General features: G+C 34.2%; 3 protein-coding genes across 5 annotated transcripts; 1 reads left to right on the plus strand and 2 right to left on the minus strand.

Annotated features, from left to right (window-relative positions):
- The first annotated feature begins 190 nt into the window (after nt 1-190).
- On the plus strand, nt 191-5,888 carry LOC25479439 (transcription factor SPT20 homolog). The gene is made up of 2 exons (XM_013588143.3): nt 191-881; nt 4,903-5,888. The coding sequence occupies exons 1-2, from the start codon at nt 454-456 to the stop codon at nt 5,537-5,539; spliced, it is 1,065 nt and encodes a 354-aa protein (XP_013443597.1). The 5' UTR covers nt 191-453; the 3' UTR covers nt 5,540-5,888.
- A 2,185-nt stretch (nt 5,889-8,073) lies between these two features.
- LOC25479438 (uncharacterized) lies at nt 8,074-10,391 on the minus strand. Of its 3 annotated transcripts, none has more exons than XM_039833738.1 (4): nt 10,181-10,391; nt 9,857-10,058; nt 9,650-9,766; nt 8,074-9,006 (listed from the first exon to the last, which is right to left on the minus strand). In XM_039833738.1, exons 2-4 carry the CDS (start codon nt 10,038-10,040, stop codon nt 8,270-8,272), a joined length of 1,038 nt encoding a protein of 345 aa, XP_039689672.1. In that variant the 5' UTR covers nt 10,041-10,058; nt 10,181-10,391; the 3' UTR covers nt 8,074-8,269. The 3 variants fall into 3 exon arrangements, with proteins under 3 accessions (XP_039689672.1, XP_024630623.1, XP_013443596.1); XM_024774855.2 differs by having other exon boundaries at nt 9,857-10,061; nt 10,180-10,391; XM_013588142.3 differs by having other exon boundaries at nt 9,857-10,074; nt 10,180-10,391.
- A 1,697-nt stretch (nt 10,392-12,088) lies between these two features.
- LOC25479437 (riboflavin synthase) lies at nt 12,089-13,105 on the minus strand. The gene has a single exon (XM_013588141.3). The coding sequence runs from the start codon at nt 13,079-13,081 to the stop codon at nt 12,293-12,295; it is 789 nt and encodes a 262-aa protein (XP_013443595.2). The 5' UTR covers nt 13,082-13,105; the 3' UTR covers nt 12,089-12,292.
- Nucleotides 13,106-18,596: the final 5,491 nt, after the last annotated feature.

Below are 18,596 nucleotides of genomic sequence, written 5' to 3' on the forward strand. Positions count from 1 at the left end.
TCGAAATTTGAATGATTTTGAATACCACTAGACTTTTTTTAAGTGATTAAGAGTCTTGATTGAATACCACAAGACTCTTTTTTTAAATGACAAAGAATCTTGATTGAATAACACAAAACTTTTTTTAATAAAAAAGTCTTTTAAAATCCCTTAGAATCATGATCTAATACACCCGCTTATTGAAGAGTCCGACCTGAGTGATTTGGTTCCTCTTGCACTAGCGAAAAACAGTAACACACATAGACTGCTGATTGCATTGCAGGATGAGATGAGATGAGAGGAACAAGAAAGATTTGATTTTGTAGAGAAAGAGACAGACAAAAACACTCATTTATTGTCTTTTCATCTCTCTCTCTCTCTCTCTCTCTCTCTCTCTCCATCTCTTGGTTCATTCGTTCGAAAAAGGGGATCGCAACACACACACACGGAATTTTCTCAAGATTTAGAAAAAAAATGGAAGAAGCAAAGGCACTTCATCAGCAACAGCAGCAACAACAGCAACAACAACAACAACTATTGATTCAAGAACAACAGCGACAACAACAACAACAACATTTTATGCTCTTACAGCAATTGCAAAAGCAGCAGCAACAACAACAGCAAGCAGCTGCGATTTCTCGATTCCCATCCAACATTGACGCTCACTTGCGTCCCATAAGACCGCCTCTCAATCTTCAACAAAACCCTAACCCTAACCCTAATTCCAATCCCATTCTTAATTTACACCAGAACCCTAATTCAAACCACCAGCAGCAGCAACAGCAAAAGATGATCCGACCCGGTAATCAAATGGAGCTCCAGATGGCTTATCAAGACGCTTGGCGGGTCTGTCACCCGGATTTCAAGCGACCCTTTTCTTCTCTTGAAGATGCCTGCGAGAGGTAATATTATACTAATGTTTTTGCTTACTTTTCCTAATTAATATGAAATTGTCACATCTATGCTAACCTTAGAATTCAGTAATTTCATCTACACTCCTCAGATTAGGCGTTTCCTGGTGTAAAATATAATTACATTGAATTATGTCATTACTATTTTCATCACTCCTCAGATTAGGCGTGTTTGGTGTCATACACATATAATTACATTGAATTATGTCATTAGTAATTTCCTCTACACTTCTCAGATTAGGTGTGTCCTGGTGTCAGACACATATAATTACATTGAATTATGTCATTTTTTAAAAAATATCATCGGTGTTGACTTGTAAGTGTCCATGTCTACATCCGTAGTTCATAGGTTGATACTACCACTCTGAAACTAACTACTTTATTATGAGTTAAGAAGATTAGCCCTCCATATAAACAACTTTAAATAAATAAGCTTATTATATTGTTTATAAAAGATGAATTTTTTTAATTAATTGTCTTTGTGATGTTTTTATATTGACGTATAATATATGTTTCCTTATATGGCATTTATGATGGTGGGTTTTGGATGGGAGGGAGGGAGGGCTTATTTTTCCTTTTTAAATTAGGGAAACTATATGTTGTTTCTAAAAATTATTTAAGTGTGATTGAATTGTTATATGATTATTTATCATGTTATTCTTTAAATTCTTTAATATTTCAACTATATACTAAAATATAAACTTATTCCATAGTCCTCCCCTCGAAAACCCAACTCCCAAACATAAACTTAGTGATTTACCTCAAATTTTGTCCGTGGCATTGCAATCACTTGCTTGTTGCAGCATTTTTTGATGTTCTTTTTGAGACTCAGACTTAGTTCTCTCAAGATGCTTTTTCATTCTATTTCCATCAAGTTAATAGTCTCTGAATGAAAGAATGCCCTTGCTATTGAAAGAAGCTATTAATAACACTGCATCAGTTTGTTTACAGTTTAATATTTGAGTGAAACTTAAATAAGTAATATTCAGAATGACCTATGCATGCCATCTCACATTGTGATGAGTAAATGGAGCGGTGGTTGTTGATGCACATTGGAACTTTTTTACACGTCCTTGTAAAAAGCCAGAAGACAGCGTTTTTTAAACAATATAATTTTAATTATCTATCAGAATCATACAAATATTAGGATTGTTTGACACATACTGGTGGTGTATTATAAATAAGTCCTTTGGACAGTATATTTTGTCCCCTAGTAGATAAATTTTTTCCAGTGATATCACTGTTTTGTACTTCCATTGTGAGAAAATTGAATGTATGGATTACTCATTATATTATAGTAATTTTGTTGATCAAACTTTACATTTTGTTATTTCCTTTTTGAGATAAGGGGTTGTAAATAGTATGTTTCACTGATCAATGAGGATAAGCTTTTTGAATTTCTGGAATAACCTTGGGAGAATCAGATGAAATATGTTGCGCAAAATATAAGTGTTTGTCAGTCTTGTGGGGTGCTCAAATGAAATATTGATTTCATTGTATACATGTTATGGACCCATTTCTTTGACACGCCTGTTGTTCTCTGTCAAATAATTCTTTTAGGGTTTTGTTGTTTTTGTTGTTGTTTTATGCAATGTTTAGTTAGTTATGGTTTTCTTCTTGAGGGTAAAAGGCAAGTCAATCTGTCAATTGTATTTCATTAGTATTAGTATTTGGACTACCTCTAGCTGCTGGTTGCCAGGTGTCTCACACTGGTCATTTGGTGACTACAGCTTGTTCAAAACCAACCTTTGCATCGTCAAATTCCCGTTTCTAAATAGATTTCACCGTCCCAACAAGTAAAAATATTGATTGAGAATTGTGAAGAGTCCCAAATTGGATGAGATAAGGCCTGAAATTGAGTTATAAGCGGGAGGCATCCCTCACCTTATGAGCCGATTTTTTATGGTTGAATTAGGCCCAACTTAAATTCTAAGATACTATTTTTCTGCGAATTAATTTCAAATAGGAAAACTTTTACTTCATCGTATTGATTTTGTGTGAGATGTTATTTGTAGTTCTTCTTAACCTTAGCTAGGATTAGAAACTATGTTGTCAATCCCGGATATCAGAACAGAGCAGCCAAACCCAAAACCGGGATAGCTGGGAGCGGGACGACCACTATTTGATAAATTTCGGAATTACTATAAAATTAATACTAATATCACATAATTTCTGAAAAATGAAATAATTTTCTCATTTCATGACATATTCATAATTAAAAATAATAGTCACGTCACAACTCTTAAGCAAACATACTTGGAAATACCAACAGAATTCAAGGAAACAAGCAATTTTAATTTGGACTTTTTCTTTTGTCTTCTTCCCGCATAGTTAGCACCACTCGTTTTTGTTACGTGACAAGACTTGTGGGTACACAGTGCTATTTGCCGTTTGTAACAACATAGATTAACAAAGATAGTTTAAGTAATGTTGATCATTTATATAAGTAGATGGAAGATTAAAAATGTAGGGTGCATTGGGAAACTAACTTAAGTGTTTATTGAACAAGTATTTATCATTTTATCATATAAGTGCTTATATATAAATTATCTCTATAATCAAAGAAGAAATGTGGTTAAAACTGTTTTTATGCAAGTTGTATATGTTTTCAGTTTTGCATATCATGAGTAATTTATTGAAATAAGTTGAAAACAGCTTATGAACATGTCATAAGCTATTTTCGTAAATTCTTGCACAAGTGCTTATGCCATTAGATAAGCTCAAATAAGCTATTCGAAATACACCCCTAGTTCCCCTCAAAAAAACAAAAAGCACCCCCAGTTGATGTTTTTGTTATTATATGCTTATATCCCAATCAGATCTATGCATCTAAATGTTATTCAGTGTTAGTTTTGTGGACCGAATACAAATTCTATCTCTTCACTGGCAGTTTCTTTCACTGAAACCTGCTTCTTATTTGGATTTGCTACGCATCTGCTTTGCAGAATTCTTGTATGTTGCTTTCCCCATTTTATGTGATTACAAGCTGTCCTTTTCGTCCTATATATTTAATGTTGAGCCTTTGGTTTGTGTGTTCGACACAGTGTGATGTTATTTCCTCTGCTTTTAGAATTGTTTAAAACATGTTATCCAGTGTTCCAACTGTACTTTCCTTGTCATTAACCCTGTTTCTAGTAACATTGAAAATTTCTCTATATATTTATGTTTGAGGACCATGCCGTGAAGTTATTATCTGTTCCCATGTCCTTACTCATAATTTTACTTTGTGTATCTGCTTTACTTAGATGTAGTTTTGCAATGCCTATAATATCATGTTCTATCAAATATAATCCTTACTCTACAATATGGCAATTGCTGTGTTAATTTATTTCACTCAATGGAAATGGGACTAATAGATGATTTAAGGTAATGTATTATAAGGGTGATGCTAACAAGTGCCCTAAGGGCATTGTTTAAGCAACCCATAAAAGCAAATTTTGTCTTGGAAATACAAGTCAAACACAGACAAAAGTAATAATTCACAATTATCTATGTAAAAGTTACTTCTTTTGAATCCTTAAACAATGCCCTTGGGCACTTGCTGACATTTTCCATATTATAAATCAATCTGGAATTCTACTGGGTTATCAATATACTGCAAATGCGTGGTGCATAAACTTTAGTACATTGTCCCAATGGATTTCATAGGGGGGACTTTATGTGCTTATAACAAGTATGCGTGCGCACACACACACACACACACACATTTGTGAGTACATTAATGAGCTGTGCTCCTTATAAAAACTAGTGTATCGGTAACTTTTGTGTGATTTAATTCATCCTGTGAATTTCTTTTTCTAGGTATGTGCAACTTCTTATTAACTGTTATGTATGTATCTCCATTATAGCTGTATATGTTTTTTGTTTTTTTTTTAATCCTGATTGTGTTTCATTGAAATATGCTCTTACAAATCTGAGTGTATCATTTGTAAACAACAAAATATTGCTTTGTTGAGTCTAATGCAAATGAAGTTTGCTCTTACATTTATTTGCCTAAATTTTCCTTCTGCAGATTATTGCCATATCATGTTGTGGCAGATTATGAAGCCGAAGAGGATGATAGGATACTTGATTCCGACACAACTGGCCAGATGCTTTCAAGGTCCCAGCAGTGGGATAATAATATTGCTGCTAAAATTGCTGAGTTTACCGCAACTTTTGAGAAGCAAGCACTTGCCTTCAACATAATATCGCAAAAGAGAAGTTTGGGAGAATTTCGGTCTGAGGAGAGACTAATGATTGAACAGGCACTTCTCCAAGAGGAAAAACGGGCACTGATCGAATTAAGAGCTGAATTAGAATCCAGGGAGAAGGCTGGTCGTGAAGCCCACGAGGCTAAACTACGGATGGCAGCAATGTATCAAGCAGAGCAGCAGGCAAGGGCTGATTCACAGTCTCATGCTGAAATGATGTCTCGAGCCCCCATAAGAGGGAGTGCACTTGGATCCCAAGGGAGTGATATTGGGATTGTTGGCCATGACATGGGAGATCAGGATCACGGTGAGATGATGAATGGATGGGGAAACAATGCACAGAGAGATGAGAAGGAGCCATCTGAGGATTTCTTGAACGACGAAGCTGAAAATGGTGACACTGGCACGCCCGATGGCTGGCGTGAGGTTGGTGAATTTGATTTGAATGCTAGATGAGATGCTTGAATAAGCTATTCGGGATAGCTTGAATTATGTGTAAGGATCACTATCCTTTATAAAAAAAAAAAAAAAAAGCATTTTCATGTGTATCTGCAAGTTAATATTCTTGCGATTACTATTTCTAAATTTACAGGGGCTGAAGTAAAATCTATTGAACCAATATTAGATTGGATGAATAGCAAGTTTATGCTATTAGCCTAGTGTTAGCACTCACATGGTTGGATTGGATCATTAGGTCCAAAAGCAGTGTTATATAAGCACAAATATTCAGTCAAAGTGTACATCTTAAATTTTTCTGGGAAACTCTACTTTCACCATTCTATACCACCATTTATTTTGGTAAAAATGCTATATCAACTATAGATGGTGCGGATTTAGTTGGGATTTAGTTGTTTGATCGCTAGGGTGAAATTGACGGCTTGCGGTTATGGTGCATAAGGAAATCCCTGCATAAATCTAGAAATGGTTTCTGTGAGTTGTATTTCAAAATCATTAGATGTACTTAATGGTTTCCAGCACCCTGCATATATCATAGTATGTTTTGTATAAAAGTATGCTAAAACCATTTTGCTGTGGAAATGGTTTCTGTGATTTGTACTCCAAAACCATTTCTAGATTTATGCAGGGTGCATAAGGATTTTCTTATGCACCATAACTGCACCCGAAATAGACTTGGCTATTGTATGTTTTCGGTGGCATTTCTTCTCCTAAACTAAATTCAAGAGTTATCTCCTGATCCAATCGGTTCGTAACTCCTAAACGCCTTATTTAGGGAGAAAATGTCGATAATTTAATCTTCAAGATTTATGAAATATAAATTATTTAATAATCTCTAAAAAGAATATCAGTCAATTTTGTCACTTAAAAAAATCTTTTTAAAAAATCAAAGGATTCAATCATTTATTGAATGCAGTTAGATCGTAAAACCTTTAAAACTGTTGCATCAAATTTGGAAAAGTAATTAACTATCGATACTTATAATTTACAGGACTAAATCAATCATTCTTTCTCAAATGTCTACATTTTTAAGGATTAAAACGGTGGTTTATTACTTGGCAAAGGTGTCATTAGGGGTTATCAATAACATTGCAGTTTAAGCAGAATTTGTTTATAGATTAATGTTTGCTTTCCCAGTAAAGTAAGGCTCAACAGTGTAAAGCATGATAAGATGCGTGCAAGTATTAGTTTATGTCTATAAAATGTTCATGCGCTCTTAATTTTCACGTGAGAGGTTGGGGATTCTAGATGGCAAAAGGGGAATATATTAAAGATTTAAAGATAAATAACATTCTGCGATGTAATAGTTAAAGATACATTACATATTGTACCAAAAAAAGGAGATACCTCATGATACCTCTTATTGTATAAGCCTCCTCACTCAATCATTCACTACATGTGCATTACAGTTTTTTTTTTTTAAATGGTAAATGGTTAGTAGTTAATGCTCCGATAGCTCTATTTCCTCATGTCTCGAATATAAGAAAAGATTCATTGTACAAATTTATTGAATAAATAATTAGGTTGCTTGGGCTCCAATGGCAAGGAGCTCCTTCCAAGAAAGTATCCGGGGAATACCAGGTTCGATTTCTAGGAAACAACGTTTGACCAGTGCGCATGCCTTTACGCATGAGCCGGATTAGTCGCCCACCATTTGGTGGGTCGGAAATCGGTGCAAAAGCCAAAAAAAAATTCATTGAATAAATGATGCATTCGATTTATATTATAGACCATATATATTATTTATTGAATGAACCTTAAAAATGAATCTTTTCTTACATTCGAGACCTAATGGAGTATACAAGAGCACCACTTGGATTCATTTCACTATCTTCTATTCAATATTTCAATATGGAACATGATGATTGTTCCTTTACATCAACCTATCAAACCTATTTCTCATACAAAGTCTATCTTCAACTCTATCCCAATATTCATAACAGGAACAATCAAATTTCCAAGACAGGTAACTTAACATCTCCCACATCCACTACAAAGTCAATGTCACCAAAATAGTATCAACATGAGGACAATTTAGCATAGAAGAAACTATCAAATTTTTCATTTAAGCCTTTTGACGATGGCCTAGTCAGGTTCAAAACTAATGAAAATTTAAAAAGAAACTTACAACTTCACATTTTAACCTCGTTATTTAGAGATAATTGCTGATTATACAATCGCTCCAATAAAAATAACCATTAGATTATAAAAAAAAAAAAAAAAAAAGCATGGAATATAATGATTGAAAATTGATAAATTTTAATCTGCGTTTATTTTTTTCCAAAGATAAATCAATGTGTAGTAAAATGATATCATTTACTGACTCCTTTAAATGGGATACACATTAGTTTTACCCCTTCTACCAAGATTTGGACTAACAGAAACCAAACGAGTAAGGTACAAGCTCATTTTGTTTTGTAAACAGGTTAACTGTATTTTGTATAAGATTAGAAAAATGTCTAAATTTAGGTGTGGGACATGCATAATTTACTCTTAAGAAATATTAAGGAAAAGGAAAATACTAACAAGTGTCCTTAGGACGTCATAGGAGTAACATTTTCTATTTCATGGAGCAATACGCATTCATCTCGCCGTTTTGAATATGCAGCCCTCAAGTTCACCACACCGCACAAACTTTTGAAATTATATCAAACAATCAAAGTTGAGCTAATTACAGTGAGAAAATAAAGAATGAGGGAAGACACTAAAAACGAAAAGTATTCACAAACTCTACAAAATATTAGGCAGCTGAGAATCCAATCTCTGCTGCAATTCTTTGACCTTCAGAGAGAGTTCGGACTTTTGCTCCTTGTAGCTCTGGAGCAAGTATTCCTTTCCTTCTATCGCCTCCTTCAATTCTCCCACTTGCCTTTTCAGCATCTCAATTCGCTCTTCCTCATCCTTTGTTTTTTCATGGGTGTCCAAATTATTATCCCCATCAAGATGCCCATTTGGATTGCCGTTTCTAGTGTCAACAGACCAAGCTGTTCCTGTAGATGATTTGTCATGGGGGACATATCCAACACAGTGATCTGCAATTGCTTTCCTTAGCCGTTGGATCTCTCTCTCGGAGTCAAATAAGTCCCTGTTTGCAGCTTCAAGCTGCAATTGCAAATGAGAAGAAAGTCCGAGCTGGGCATTGAGTGAATTTTGCAATTCAGCCATTTGATCTTGCATCTCTAGTATCATATCATCTCTTCTCTTCAATTGTTGGCGCAATTTCTGTATGACTTCCCGCTTACTGAAAATATCAGAACCAGATTCTGATACACATGGTGAATCCGAGCAGTTTGAAAGATGAAATGGCTTTGAAGGCAGTTCAAGACGATCAGGAGAGCAAGCCCAGACAACACCATTTTCTTTGCTAAACTCAGCAGGAGGAACAGTCACCAAAGGGAGTGCCCCATTGAATTCACTCAACATCTGTTCACTTTGTGCACGCTTTAGTTCCATAGAACCTCCAGTTCCTGTCCATCATCACATACACAATCTAAGCCAGAAAAATGGCACCGTAATGAAATTATATGTCACATAAAATGCAGACCACAAAAACTACTATCAACAATGATTTCTAAAAATAAATATAATAATTTACTAATTAACTGTGAATAACTCTAGTACAATGTAGACAGGGTTTTATCAGACACCAATCTCATACACATTCAAGAATAAGTAAATTCAAGGTTAGCATCTTAAAATGTATGCGCTATACTATACATATGAAGCACGGACACTCCTCGGATTAGGCGTGTCCAGGTGTCCGACATGTGTCGTGTCCGACACCCACCAACACAAAACTGACACTTGTAATTACACTGAATTATGTAATTTTCTCAAATTATTAGCGGTGTCGGCGTGTCAGTGTCCGTATCCGTGCTTCATAGATGCATATATTTGCATGTCTTTGTTGGTAAACAAAAGAGATGACATGTTAAAACGTTTTATCATCCACCACATTGCAATTATTCGATTTGGAATTCTCATCGACCACCCTACTTTATGAGTACAGATAGATAAGTTGATTTGCAAACCACTACCGAGATATCACATCACTATAAAACGCAGTAGATAATAAAAATTATAAGAGAAAGAAACTAAACAACAACAGACCTGAATTGCAAGTGAAGAAGGCATGATTATTATTATTACTATTATCTTGCATTTGGGAATATCCATTAAAGCAATCTGAAGGTGAAGGTTTCCTTATGTTGGAGGATTTTCCATTTCCTGAAGTTAGGAATATTTAATTTAATTTAATCTCAGAATCAAGACAAAGAACAAATTAGCTTTTAGATAACTAAGACAGTCCAATGGTACCTTTGAGATTCTCATGCTTGGGTGGAGGGGGCTTTGAGTCAATAGCTTGTTTCAACTTGTAACCAAGACGAATAGACAATGTACTCAACAAAGCACCAGCAGCAATAATAATCCATGTTGGTCCTTCTTCTCCATTTTTATGAACCCTAGACCCATTGCTGCTGCTTTGTGCTTTCATTTTCATTTTATTACACACAAAAACAACCTACACACAAAATCTATTTAAAACGATAACACTTGAATTTCATTACAAAATAAATAAATCAAAAAAGGGTTAGAAGATACAAGTAATAAAAGTTAGAAGAAAGAGAGAAATGACGTGCCTGTAGAACGGCGATGGTCTAGGAATACACGGTGGCGCAAGCGTGGTGGAGAGTGGTGGATGGAGGCATGTTCGTTCAATAGAGGAAAACGGAAAAGGGTTTTTGTGATGTGCGGCTAACCAACTGAGTCAAGGTATCTGAATGTGGGTAGTGAGAGAAAGTGTGAGAGAGAGGGGTGGATTTCGCAAAAAGAAAAAGAGGACAAAATGAAAAGGATAAAATGAATTAGTATAGCCGGTAAAAAATTTATTCATATGTCGATTGCTCCTAAAATTGAATTCAATCAACATATTCCACTCAAAACAAAAATTATATTATATTTCCCCTAAAAAAAATAGTTTTTTTTTTTTAAAGAAGCTAATGATATTAGATTAGATTACTAAAACGCCGTCTCCGTGAGCTTAGCTCAGTTGTTAAGGATAATGCATAATATATGCAAGAATCGTGGTTCGAACACCAATTTATTTTTACCAAAACGCCTAGATTTTCCAGCACAAGGTGTGTCAGGAAATAAGGATAAGTCAACAAGTTACAAAGTTCAAAAAAGGACCAAAAGGAGAAAGAAGATACAAACTAATTAATAGTTTTCAAAACCACCAAGAATGGTAATCAAAAGAGAAAGTAGCACACTTCGCTTTCAATCACCAAAACGTCTGAAACTTAATTTTGTCAAACACCTTAAATAAAGAGTGCTTCTTATGCTTAAAAATCTGGTTGTTTCTATCACTCCAAATTACACAAACACAAGATAATCAAAAGAGATGCAGAGTTGACAGGTGATGTTTAGAAAATCCTCATAAATGACCAAATTGACATAAAATGATCGGTAATGATTGTTGGACTCGCATGAACGACACCTAACCATTGCAAAACAATATGCCAAATTAATCCAAAAAAATTACAATGCAAAAAGAGATGATTGATATCTTCATTAACCCCGGAACCACATCACAACAAAGTTGCAGAAAATTTTAAACTAAAATTCTTGATGGTATCTTAGTTTAAAAAATACTAACATGGAGGATTCATACGTGATGTTCAATGCCCTCTAACTAGCCTGCATATTTCTTTCTTTGTCCAAAAAGTCACTAGTGTTGGCAAATAATGGGATTGTGGAGTAACATTCACTCTTGAATGGGTGGATACCAACAACTCTTTACAAAGCTTAGTACATTTTTTATGTGGTATTTGTATGTTTTTTTAATAAAGATATACTTTTTTTTTTTTTTTTTATATTACAAACTTTAAGGAAATCATGGTAAATTTAGTTAAGAACCATAAAAAAATCATTTAAAAAAATGACAAGAACCTATAATAAACACTCTCTTATTAAAGTTCTAAGATGAACCTATGTTTATTTGTTGGAATTTATTAATGCAATTTCTTTATTGAGTTATGATTTAAGTCTTAAAAAAATTTCAATTGTTCCGAACGTAATAATTTTAGACCCATACGCACAAATAAGCCCTAATTGTATCTAATTAGACTATAAATAGAAATAAGACCAATGACTTATCTATGTATGATCCTTAGAAGGTAACTTACTACATTTCTTAGAGCATAATTAGTTCTATTACGTACCATTCCACTCTTCATTTTTAACAAATCTAAACAATGGAATATAATTAGTTACTATTCTATTCCATCAATTCAAATATAGCTTAATGGTTTCAAAATCAACCCATCTTTTATCAATTATTAATCTGACAAAGAAGACCGAGGAGATTCGAAGAATCCTAATCACCGTCGACCTCTAAAGCTCGAAAAAAATTGTTTGAGTTTTATTTTATCTTATAACAATAAAAAGTATTGTTTTTGTTTTATTGAGCTTAGTTCTATTTCTACAAAGAAGATAGTGAAAGGAACCACAATTATACGAGGGTATTCAGTCTCTTCAAGATCAAAGTAATCTCAACAATCACACATTACTATAATCATCAAAAGCAGCTTCTAATCTTATTGAAGCTTTACCATTTCTAACGTTAAACAACTAGTAAATGAAACAAAGAGGATAGATTGAATCACAAAGATGAAAACCAGATTTAGTAATAAACAAAAACCATACATTTGAGAATCTCCAATTATAGTTCATAACATGATCTCAATCAATCATCTAGCTAGCATAAGCATTAGTTCGGAGAAGCCTCTCCACATACTTGCCAAGAATATCAACTTCAAGATTAACCTTTTGTCCAACATTCTTCAAAGGAATAACAATCTTGCTCTGAGTGTAAGCAACCAACATGAAATTGAAACAAGCTTCATCATCAAAAACATCAACCACAGTCAAACTAGTCCCATCCACAGCAATGAACCCTTTAGGTACAATATACTTAAGCAAATCCACCTTATTAACCCTAACCTTAATCCACAAAGAATCCCTTTCAGGAACCATAGAAACAATCTCCCCCGTGCCATCCACGTGACCCTGTACGAAATGCCCACCCATTCGAGTAACCGGTGTTACTGATCTTTCAAGATTCACTGGCGATCCCGGTTCCAATTCAATCAGAGAAGTCTTCCTTAGTGTCTCCGGAGCCAACCCAACTGTAAAATCAGAAGCTTTTGTGTCGAATTCCGTCACGGTGAGACATGTACCGTTGACGGCGATGCTGTCTCCGAGACTGACGCCGTCAAGAACCGTCTTTGCCTCCACCTTTAAGTCGAAACCGCCGTTTGAGGCCGCTCCGAGTTTCTTGACGGTACCCATTTCTTCTACGAGGCCGGTAAAGAGACATTGAATGGGACGGTGAATGGATTTTCGAGTAGAAGATGATGATGGAAGGAAGAAGCGCAGAGGAGATGGTTTGAATCGAAGATGAGGGGTGATTTGGGAATTATGGAATCTGTGGGTTAAGGTAAGACGAGAACAAGATGAAGCAGCCATTTGTGTTGTTGTCATGTGCTGTGCCCGACGAGTAACCGTTTTTATTTTATTATTATTGGAAAATACATTTTCATTAAAGAAAATATCACTTATTTTACCATTAAAAAATAAATAAAGATCATTTTATAAAAACAAAATCACTATTTTCTGGATAAAAATGTCGAAATTATTAGGTAAAATGTTATATAAATTTATTTGTGTGTGTAAATTTAAAAATATATTTTTATTTTCATTTATAAATCATAGTTCAATCGACAAAAATGTCGTAATTGAAATTTGAACTATGTTCATTCATTTATGTGTATAAGTTTTCAAAAAACAATCGTTATTTATTCTATTAAAAAAATATTTTTTAAAGCTTTTATATATTTGTTATAGATTCATAAAAAGAATCTAAAAACTTATTCAAATGAAAAATAATTTTGAATAGTTTTTCTTAAAAGTAATTTTCTATATTTAGTCTTTTAAATTCATGAAAAGTAAATTAGTTTCTCAAATTAAAATATAAAAACAATTTAATCAGTTCACCAATATAGATATTTAATAAACTTTTTTTTTTTTTTTCCGGGATTCGAACTTCGGACCTTACATATTATGCATTGTCCTTGTCAACTAAGCTAAGCTCACATAGACGAATATTTAATGAACTTGAAGGCATTAGATGCTTAACCATTGAAGAGCGTTAGAAAAGGACAATGGTACAATTGTACAACCACAACAGTTGTGACTACAACAGTACAAGACAACAATTGTGACTACGCTGGTAATTATCTATACAATGAATGGATTTGAAATTGTTCTCTCTTAGGACAATATCCAAATCAATCAACAAATCCTTGGTGATTATCAAGCTTCAACAACGACTCTTTTTGATGTGCTCGCAATCTGCAACGTTCCTCTCACACCTCTATATAAATGAGTGAAGACTTAAAGATTTTAATGAGAGACTCACACAATTTTACAAGAGCCAAACCTCTGCTGAAATTGTTTCACATCAAAGTTCATTTAGAATTCCTTAACAACTTTCATATCTTATAAATTCTAGAGTCTTAAGAGTCTTATATGATTTGTATTGTGAACACCACTGATTGTATATCAAGTGTTTAACCTCAAACATTGTTATCTGTAATTCTATTTGAATAGAAGTCTCTTGCAGTTGCGCTTGAGCATAGGAAGTCTCTTGATTTTGTTCTTGAGCATAGGAAACCTCTTGCAGTTGTGCTTGAGTAGTTTGAAGTCTCCTGCTTTTGAGCTTGAGCAATTGTAATCATATATTGATTTTAGTGAACTCTCCTTGGAAGTGCAAGGGGGAGTGAACTACTTCCGGATTGTGGAAGGAACCACTATAAATTGCTTTGTGTCTCTCTCTCTCTCTCTCTCTCTCTCTCTCTCTCTCTCTCCCCCCCCTCCCTCCCTCCCTCCCTCCCTCTTTACTTATCCGCTGCAACTAAATTCTGAACACTACTTCAGAAGCTGAACTCTATCAGGTTGAACAGTGACTTCAGTTTTAGGAGAAGAAAAAGAAACCACAATTCAACCCATCTTCTTGTGTTTTTCTAATCTTCAGTTTTTTTGCTCTTTTGTTTTGATGAGGATATTTCCTTCACTTGTAAGATCAGAACTTTCTTCTTTGTATCATGAACATTCTCAATGAAATATTTCTCATAATGTAAAACAAATATAAGATGTTTGTAACTTTAAAATATCAAATAAAATTTTTGTCTTCAACAATAAACTGTAATTTTAGCCACATAAAACCACATGTCTTACAAGGTGAGACATGGTTTCAGTGACTAGAGAGAGAGAGAGAGAGTGCCACTTAGGAATCAGAGAGTAGAATTATTTTCGCTAGAATCAGAGAGAGAGTGCCACTTAGGGGGAGAGTTGTAACTTCCCGATTTTCGCTAGAATTATTTTTAATTGTTTTAATGTGTTTTTATGTGTTTGTGTGTGATTATTTATCGTTGGATGCATTTTTATGTGTTTTCGTGTTTGAAGGGTAATTTAGTCATTTTGTGAGTAAGGGTAATTTAGTATATTCATGGTGAGGATTATTTTTAATGTTTCAAGTGAGAACCATTATTTCACTAAGTTAATAGTGTGGTAATTAGTTGTGAGCCGGTAAGTGATCGTTGTTATTATTTTACCGTTAAGTGAGTATAAACATTTTAGAATTGTGGATGAGTGAGTTAAGCCCACTAAGGCATTAGGGTTAAGCCCATTTGAGAAGAGCCTATATAAACCATTGTTTTTAGAGAAAATAGGTTTTCATTTCATTTCATAAGAATTTTGGGAGAGGTAAAAAGAGAAAGTTCAAGAGAAGAGAAAAATGGTTAAAAGGGAGAAAAGTTTGAAGATCCAAGATGTGATAGAGAATCTAGGAGCTAAATTGAAACTTTTGTTAGGATTATTGCTAATTAAGGTAAGGGGGTTAGATTTCAATCATAATCAATTAGTTGTAATTTTCCCTAATTGCATGCTTAAGTGCTTAATTGAATAAGTGATTATTTTGCTCTTAGTTGTTGAAATCCGTGCTCTTGTTATGTTGATATGTTTGAGTACATGAAATTTGTGATAATTGAATTTTTGTTGGTGAAATTGGATGTTCATAGTATGTGAAAATGTTATATTGTGAATTGTGCTCTAAATGTTGAATTGTGCTATGTTATAGTTCAATTGTGATGATAATCATGTTTAATTGATGTTTTTGTTGTTAAGAGATATTGTTGTTGATGATTCATAGCTTGGGTGTTCATAAATCATGATTTGATGATGTGAAGTAAGTTGTTGTTGTTGGTTTTGTAAAAATGGGTTGATTTGGTGAATTATGTTTAAATGGCAATTGTTGTCATGTTTGATGTGTTCTTGAGAGCCATTATAAGTGCTATGACCTGTAAACAAACTTTGGAAACATGATTGGGCATGAGGAGATCAAAATTGGAAATTTTGGGTGAAAAAGGGTTGAAACCCGTAAGTTTTTCTGCAGAACTGATGACTGTTCGCTTAAGCGAACGCTAAGCAAACACGTAAGCGAACAATCACAACAGGTTCTGGAACTCGGTCGCTTAAGCGAACAGCTACTGTAAGCTTCTGGAACTTGGTCGCTTAAGCGAACGGATGGTCGCTTAAGCGAACAAGCCCAGTTTCAGCAATTTTTAATTTTTCGTTCCGGGCTTTAGGGGACCAGTCCGAGCTTTGTAAAATATTTCTTTCAACTTGTTTAATCTCTGTTTGTACTCCTAAACCTACTGGAACATGATTTACTCATTCAAATTTGGGATTTTTTATTTTGGTTGAAACTTGAATTTTTGATAATTTCGGATTTTGTCGGAAATGAACTTTTGTGAACTAAAAGGGATTACAAGTTTGGTCTACAGTTCATGTGGACTTAGGCAAGGCTTGTAAAGTCGGTTTTATGTCTTAATCATGTCAAACTTGATTTTCGGGTGGGAATGTGGAAAATGTGAACTTGGGATTTTCTCATACGAACTTGAACTAATCTTTGAACTAATGTTTAATAGTTCGTAAGTGGCTTAAGCTCATGACTACATGATTGATTAAAATTGATTTGTGAGTTTTCAAACTTAAATAGGTTACCTTGTTTCGAAAATTATCAATGTTGGCCGTTTTGCCGCTTGATACGAACTTTATCAAAAATGGTTCCTTAAGCCAATTACCTTATAAATCTTTCGTGATTAGCCTTATGTGACTAAATGAAGATGTGTGAATGAATTGTTAGGTGTTGGATATGATATTTATCATGACTTGTTATATTTTCTCTTTAATTTGAATATGAGAAATACTTGGAGTGATGAAACTATATTATGTAGTGAGGTTGAATGATATTGACGATTATGATGATAATGTGATGATGACTCTTAATTGAATTATAACTTGATTGTTGTGTGGACGTAAATACTTGATAATGCAATTGTTGTTGAGGTGATCAATATATTTGGAGGTTATCCTTTATATTGCTGTGAATATTATGAGGTGATTTTGCATTGTCGAGTCTTTGCTTGTATGTCCATGCATCATAGTCATGTTGAGTCTTGATGTTGTAAAGGAGGGATACTCTTTTACTTCGGTGATAATGTAAGACGGGTGTGAAATCTTACATATGATGTTTTTGTTGCATCATGGGTGACGACCTTGAGGTGATTTGGTACCACATGCATATATGTGTCGGGAATAGGCTCATATCATATTGGCATGAGTCTTATTTGTTGCATGTGAATGATGACTGTTGATGATAAGTGTGTTTGATGAATACATACTTGTGATAATTGGAATTGTTGCATGAATGTGTATTTGGAAATTAATTGCTCATGATTAATGAATTGATACTTGATTTGATTCATTTGTGTCAAACTGTTTATGTGGATTATGATTGATGTAAAGCTTACCCTAAGTGGTTTTGACCGCCTACCCGTCTGTATGGATGGGTAGACGAAGTGCAGGATTAGTTGCTTTGGTGAGTTGCTTGGATAGCGGGAGCTATCTCCGTTATCGTTTCCTTAGAGTCTTAGAATAAGCTCTGATCTAGGATGTCTTATGATTATTCTAGATTGTTTATTTTGAATTTATTTACATTGTGGAGATTTGCCCATTTGTCGGGATTTGGAGAACTTTTATGATGTTGTATCTTAATTTCATGGCGTGTATACATTTGAGGTGTATGATTTATATCCGCTACAACTTTTGAGAATTTTTATATATGCATATCAATTTGGTTTTTTTTGACGACGCAACGTCTATTTTTGAATATTTATATTATTCACGTATTTTATCGCTTTAATAGAAATAGGGCGTTACAGATACCGACCTTGATGACAATCAGATGGATTTTGCCCAAACTGCTCACACGAGTGGTAAAGATCTCTTGAAGCTGTAGCTTTTCATCCACATGCAATTCTAGATGAAGTTCTATCACTAAGATGATTGGGAAGTCACACGTAGATATGAAGTGGTGGAACGTCGGTTCCTTTTTTTGTGCTACGATATGAGTGTGTTTGGAAAAGTTATGAAAAAAATCAATATTCATGCTCTTCAGTACTTAAGTGCCGAAGGAGTTTTCTTTTTAAAAATTGTTTCGGCAGTTAACTGCTGAGAGATTTTCCTTGATAGTTAACTGCAGTCGGTTTTATTTTTCCTCAGCATTTAACTTTAAAAGGGGTATTTTAGTATTTTACGTGTTCTTCAAGCCTGTAACAAGTGTGAACAACAGTTTTCTAAGAAGGTAGCTGAAGTTTAGGTAATATAGGTTGTAAAGTTTGCGCTTTATGTTTTACCAGTATCTTAACAAATTTCCACAATGAAGTAAATACAACTGAAAAGGACAAGAAACTAATCTAACATTTTCAAGATTAAAATGGTATTTCTTACATACACTCCAATTAAGGAGTTGACACAGCAGCAAGAAACAAGAAGGAAAAAAAAAGAAGAAAAACATTATTGGACGGTGGCATAGACATCAGAATTTCACCTAACACAACACAAAAATGTACTAATTTAACGGCACAATCCTTTA

The sequence above is a fragment of the Medicago truncatula genome, chromosome 4 (assembly GCF_003473485.1).
Source record: "Medicago truncatula cultivar Jemalong A17 chromosome 4, MtrunA17r5.0-ANR, whole genome shotgun sequence".
Lineage (NCBI taxonomy): Eukaryota > Viridiplantae > Streptophyta > Magnoliopsida > Fabales > Fabaceae > Medicago > Medicago truncatula.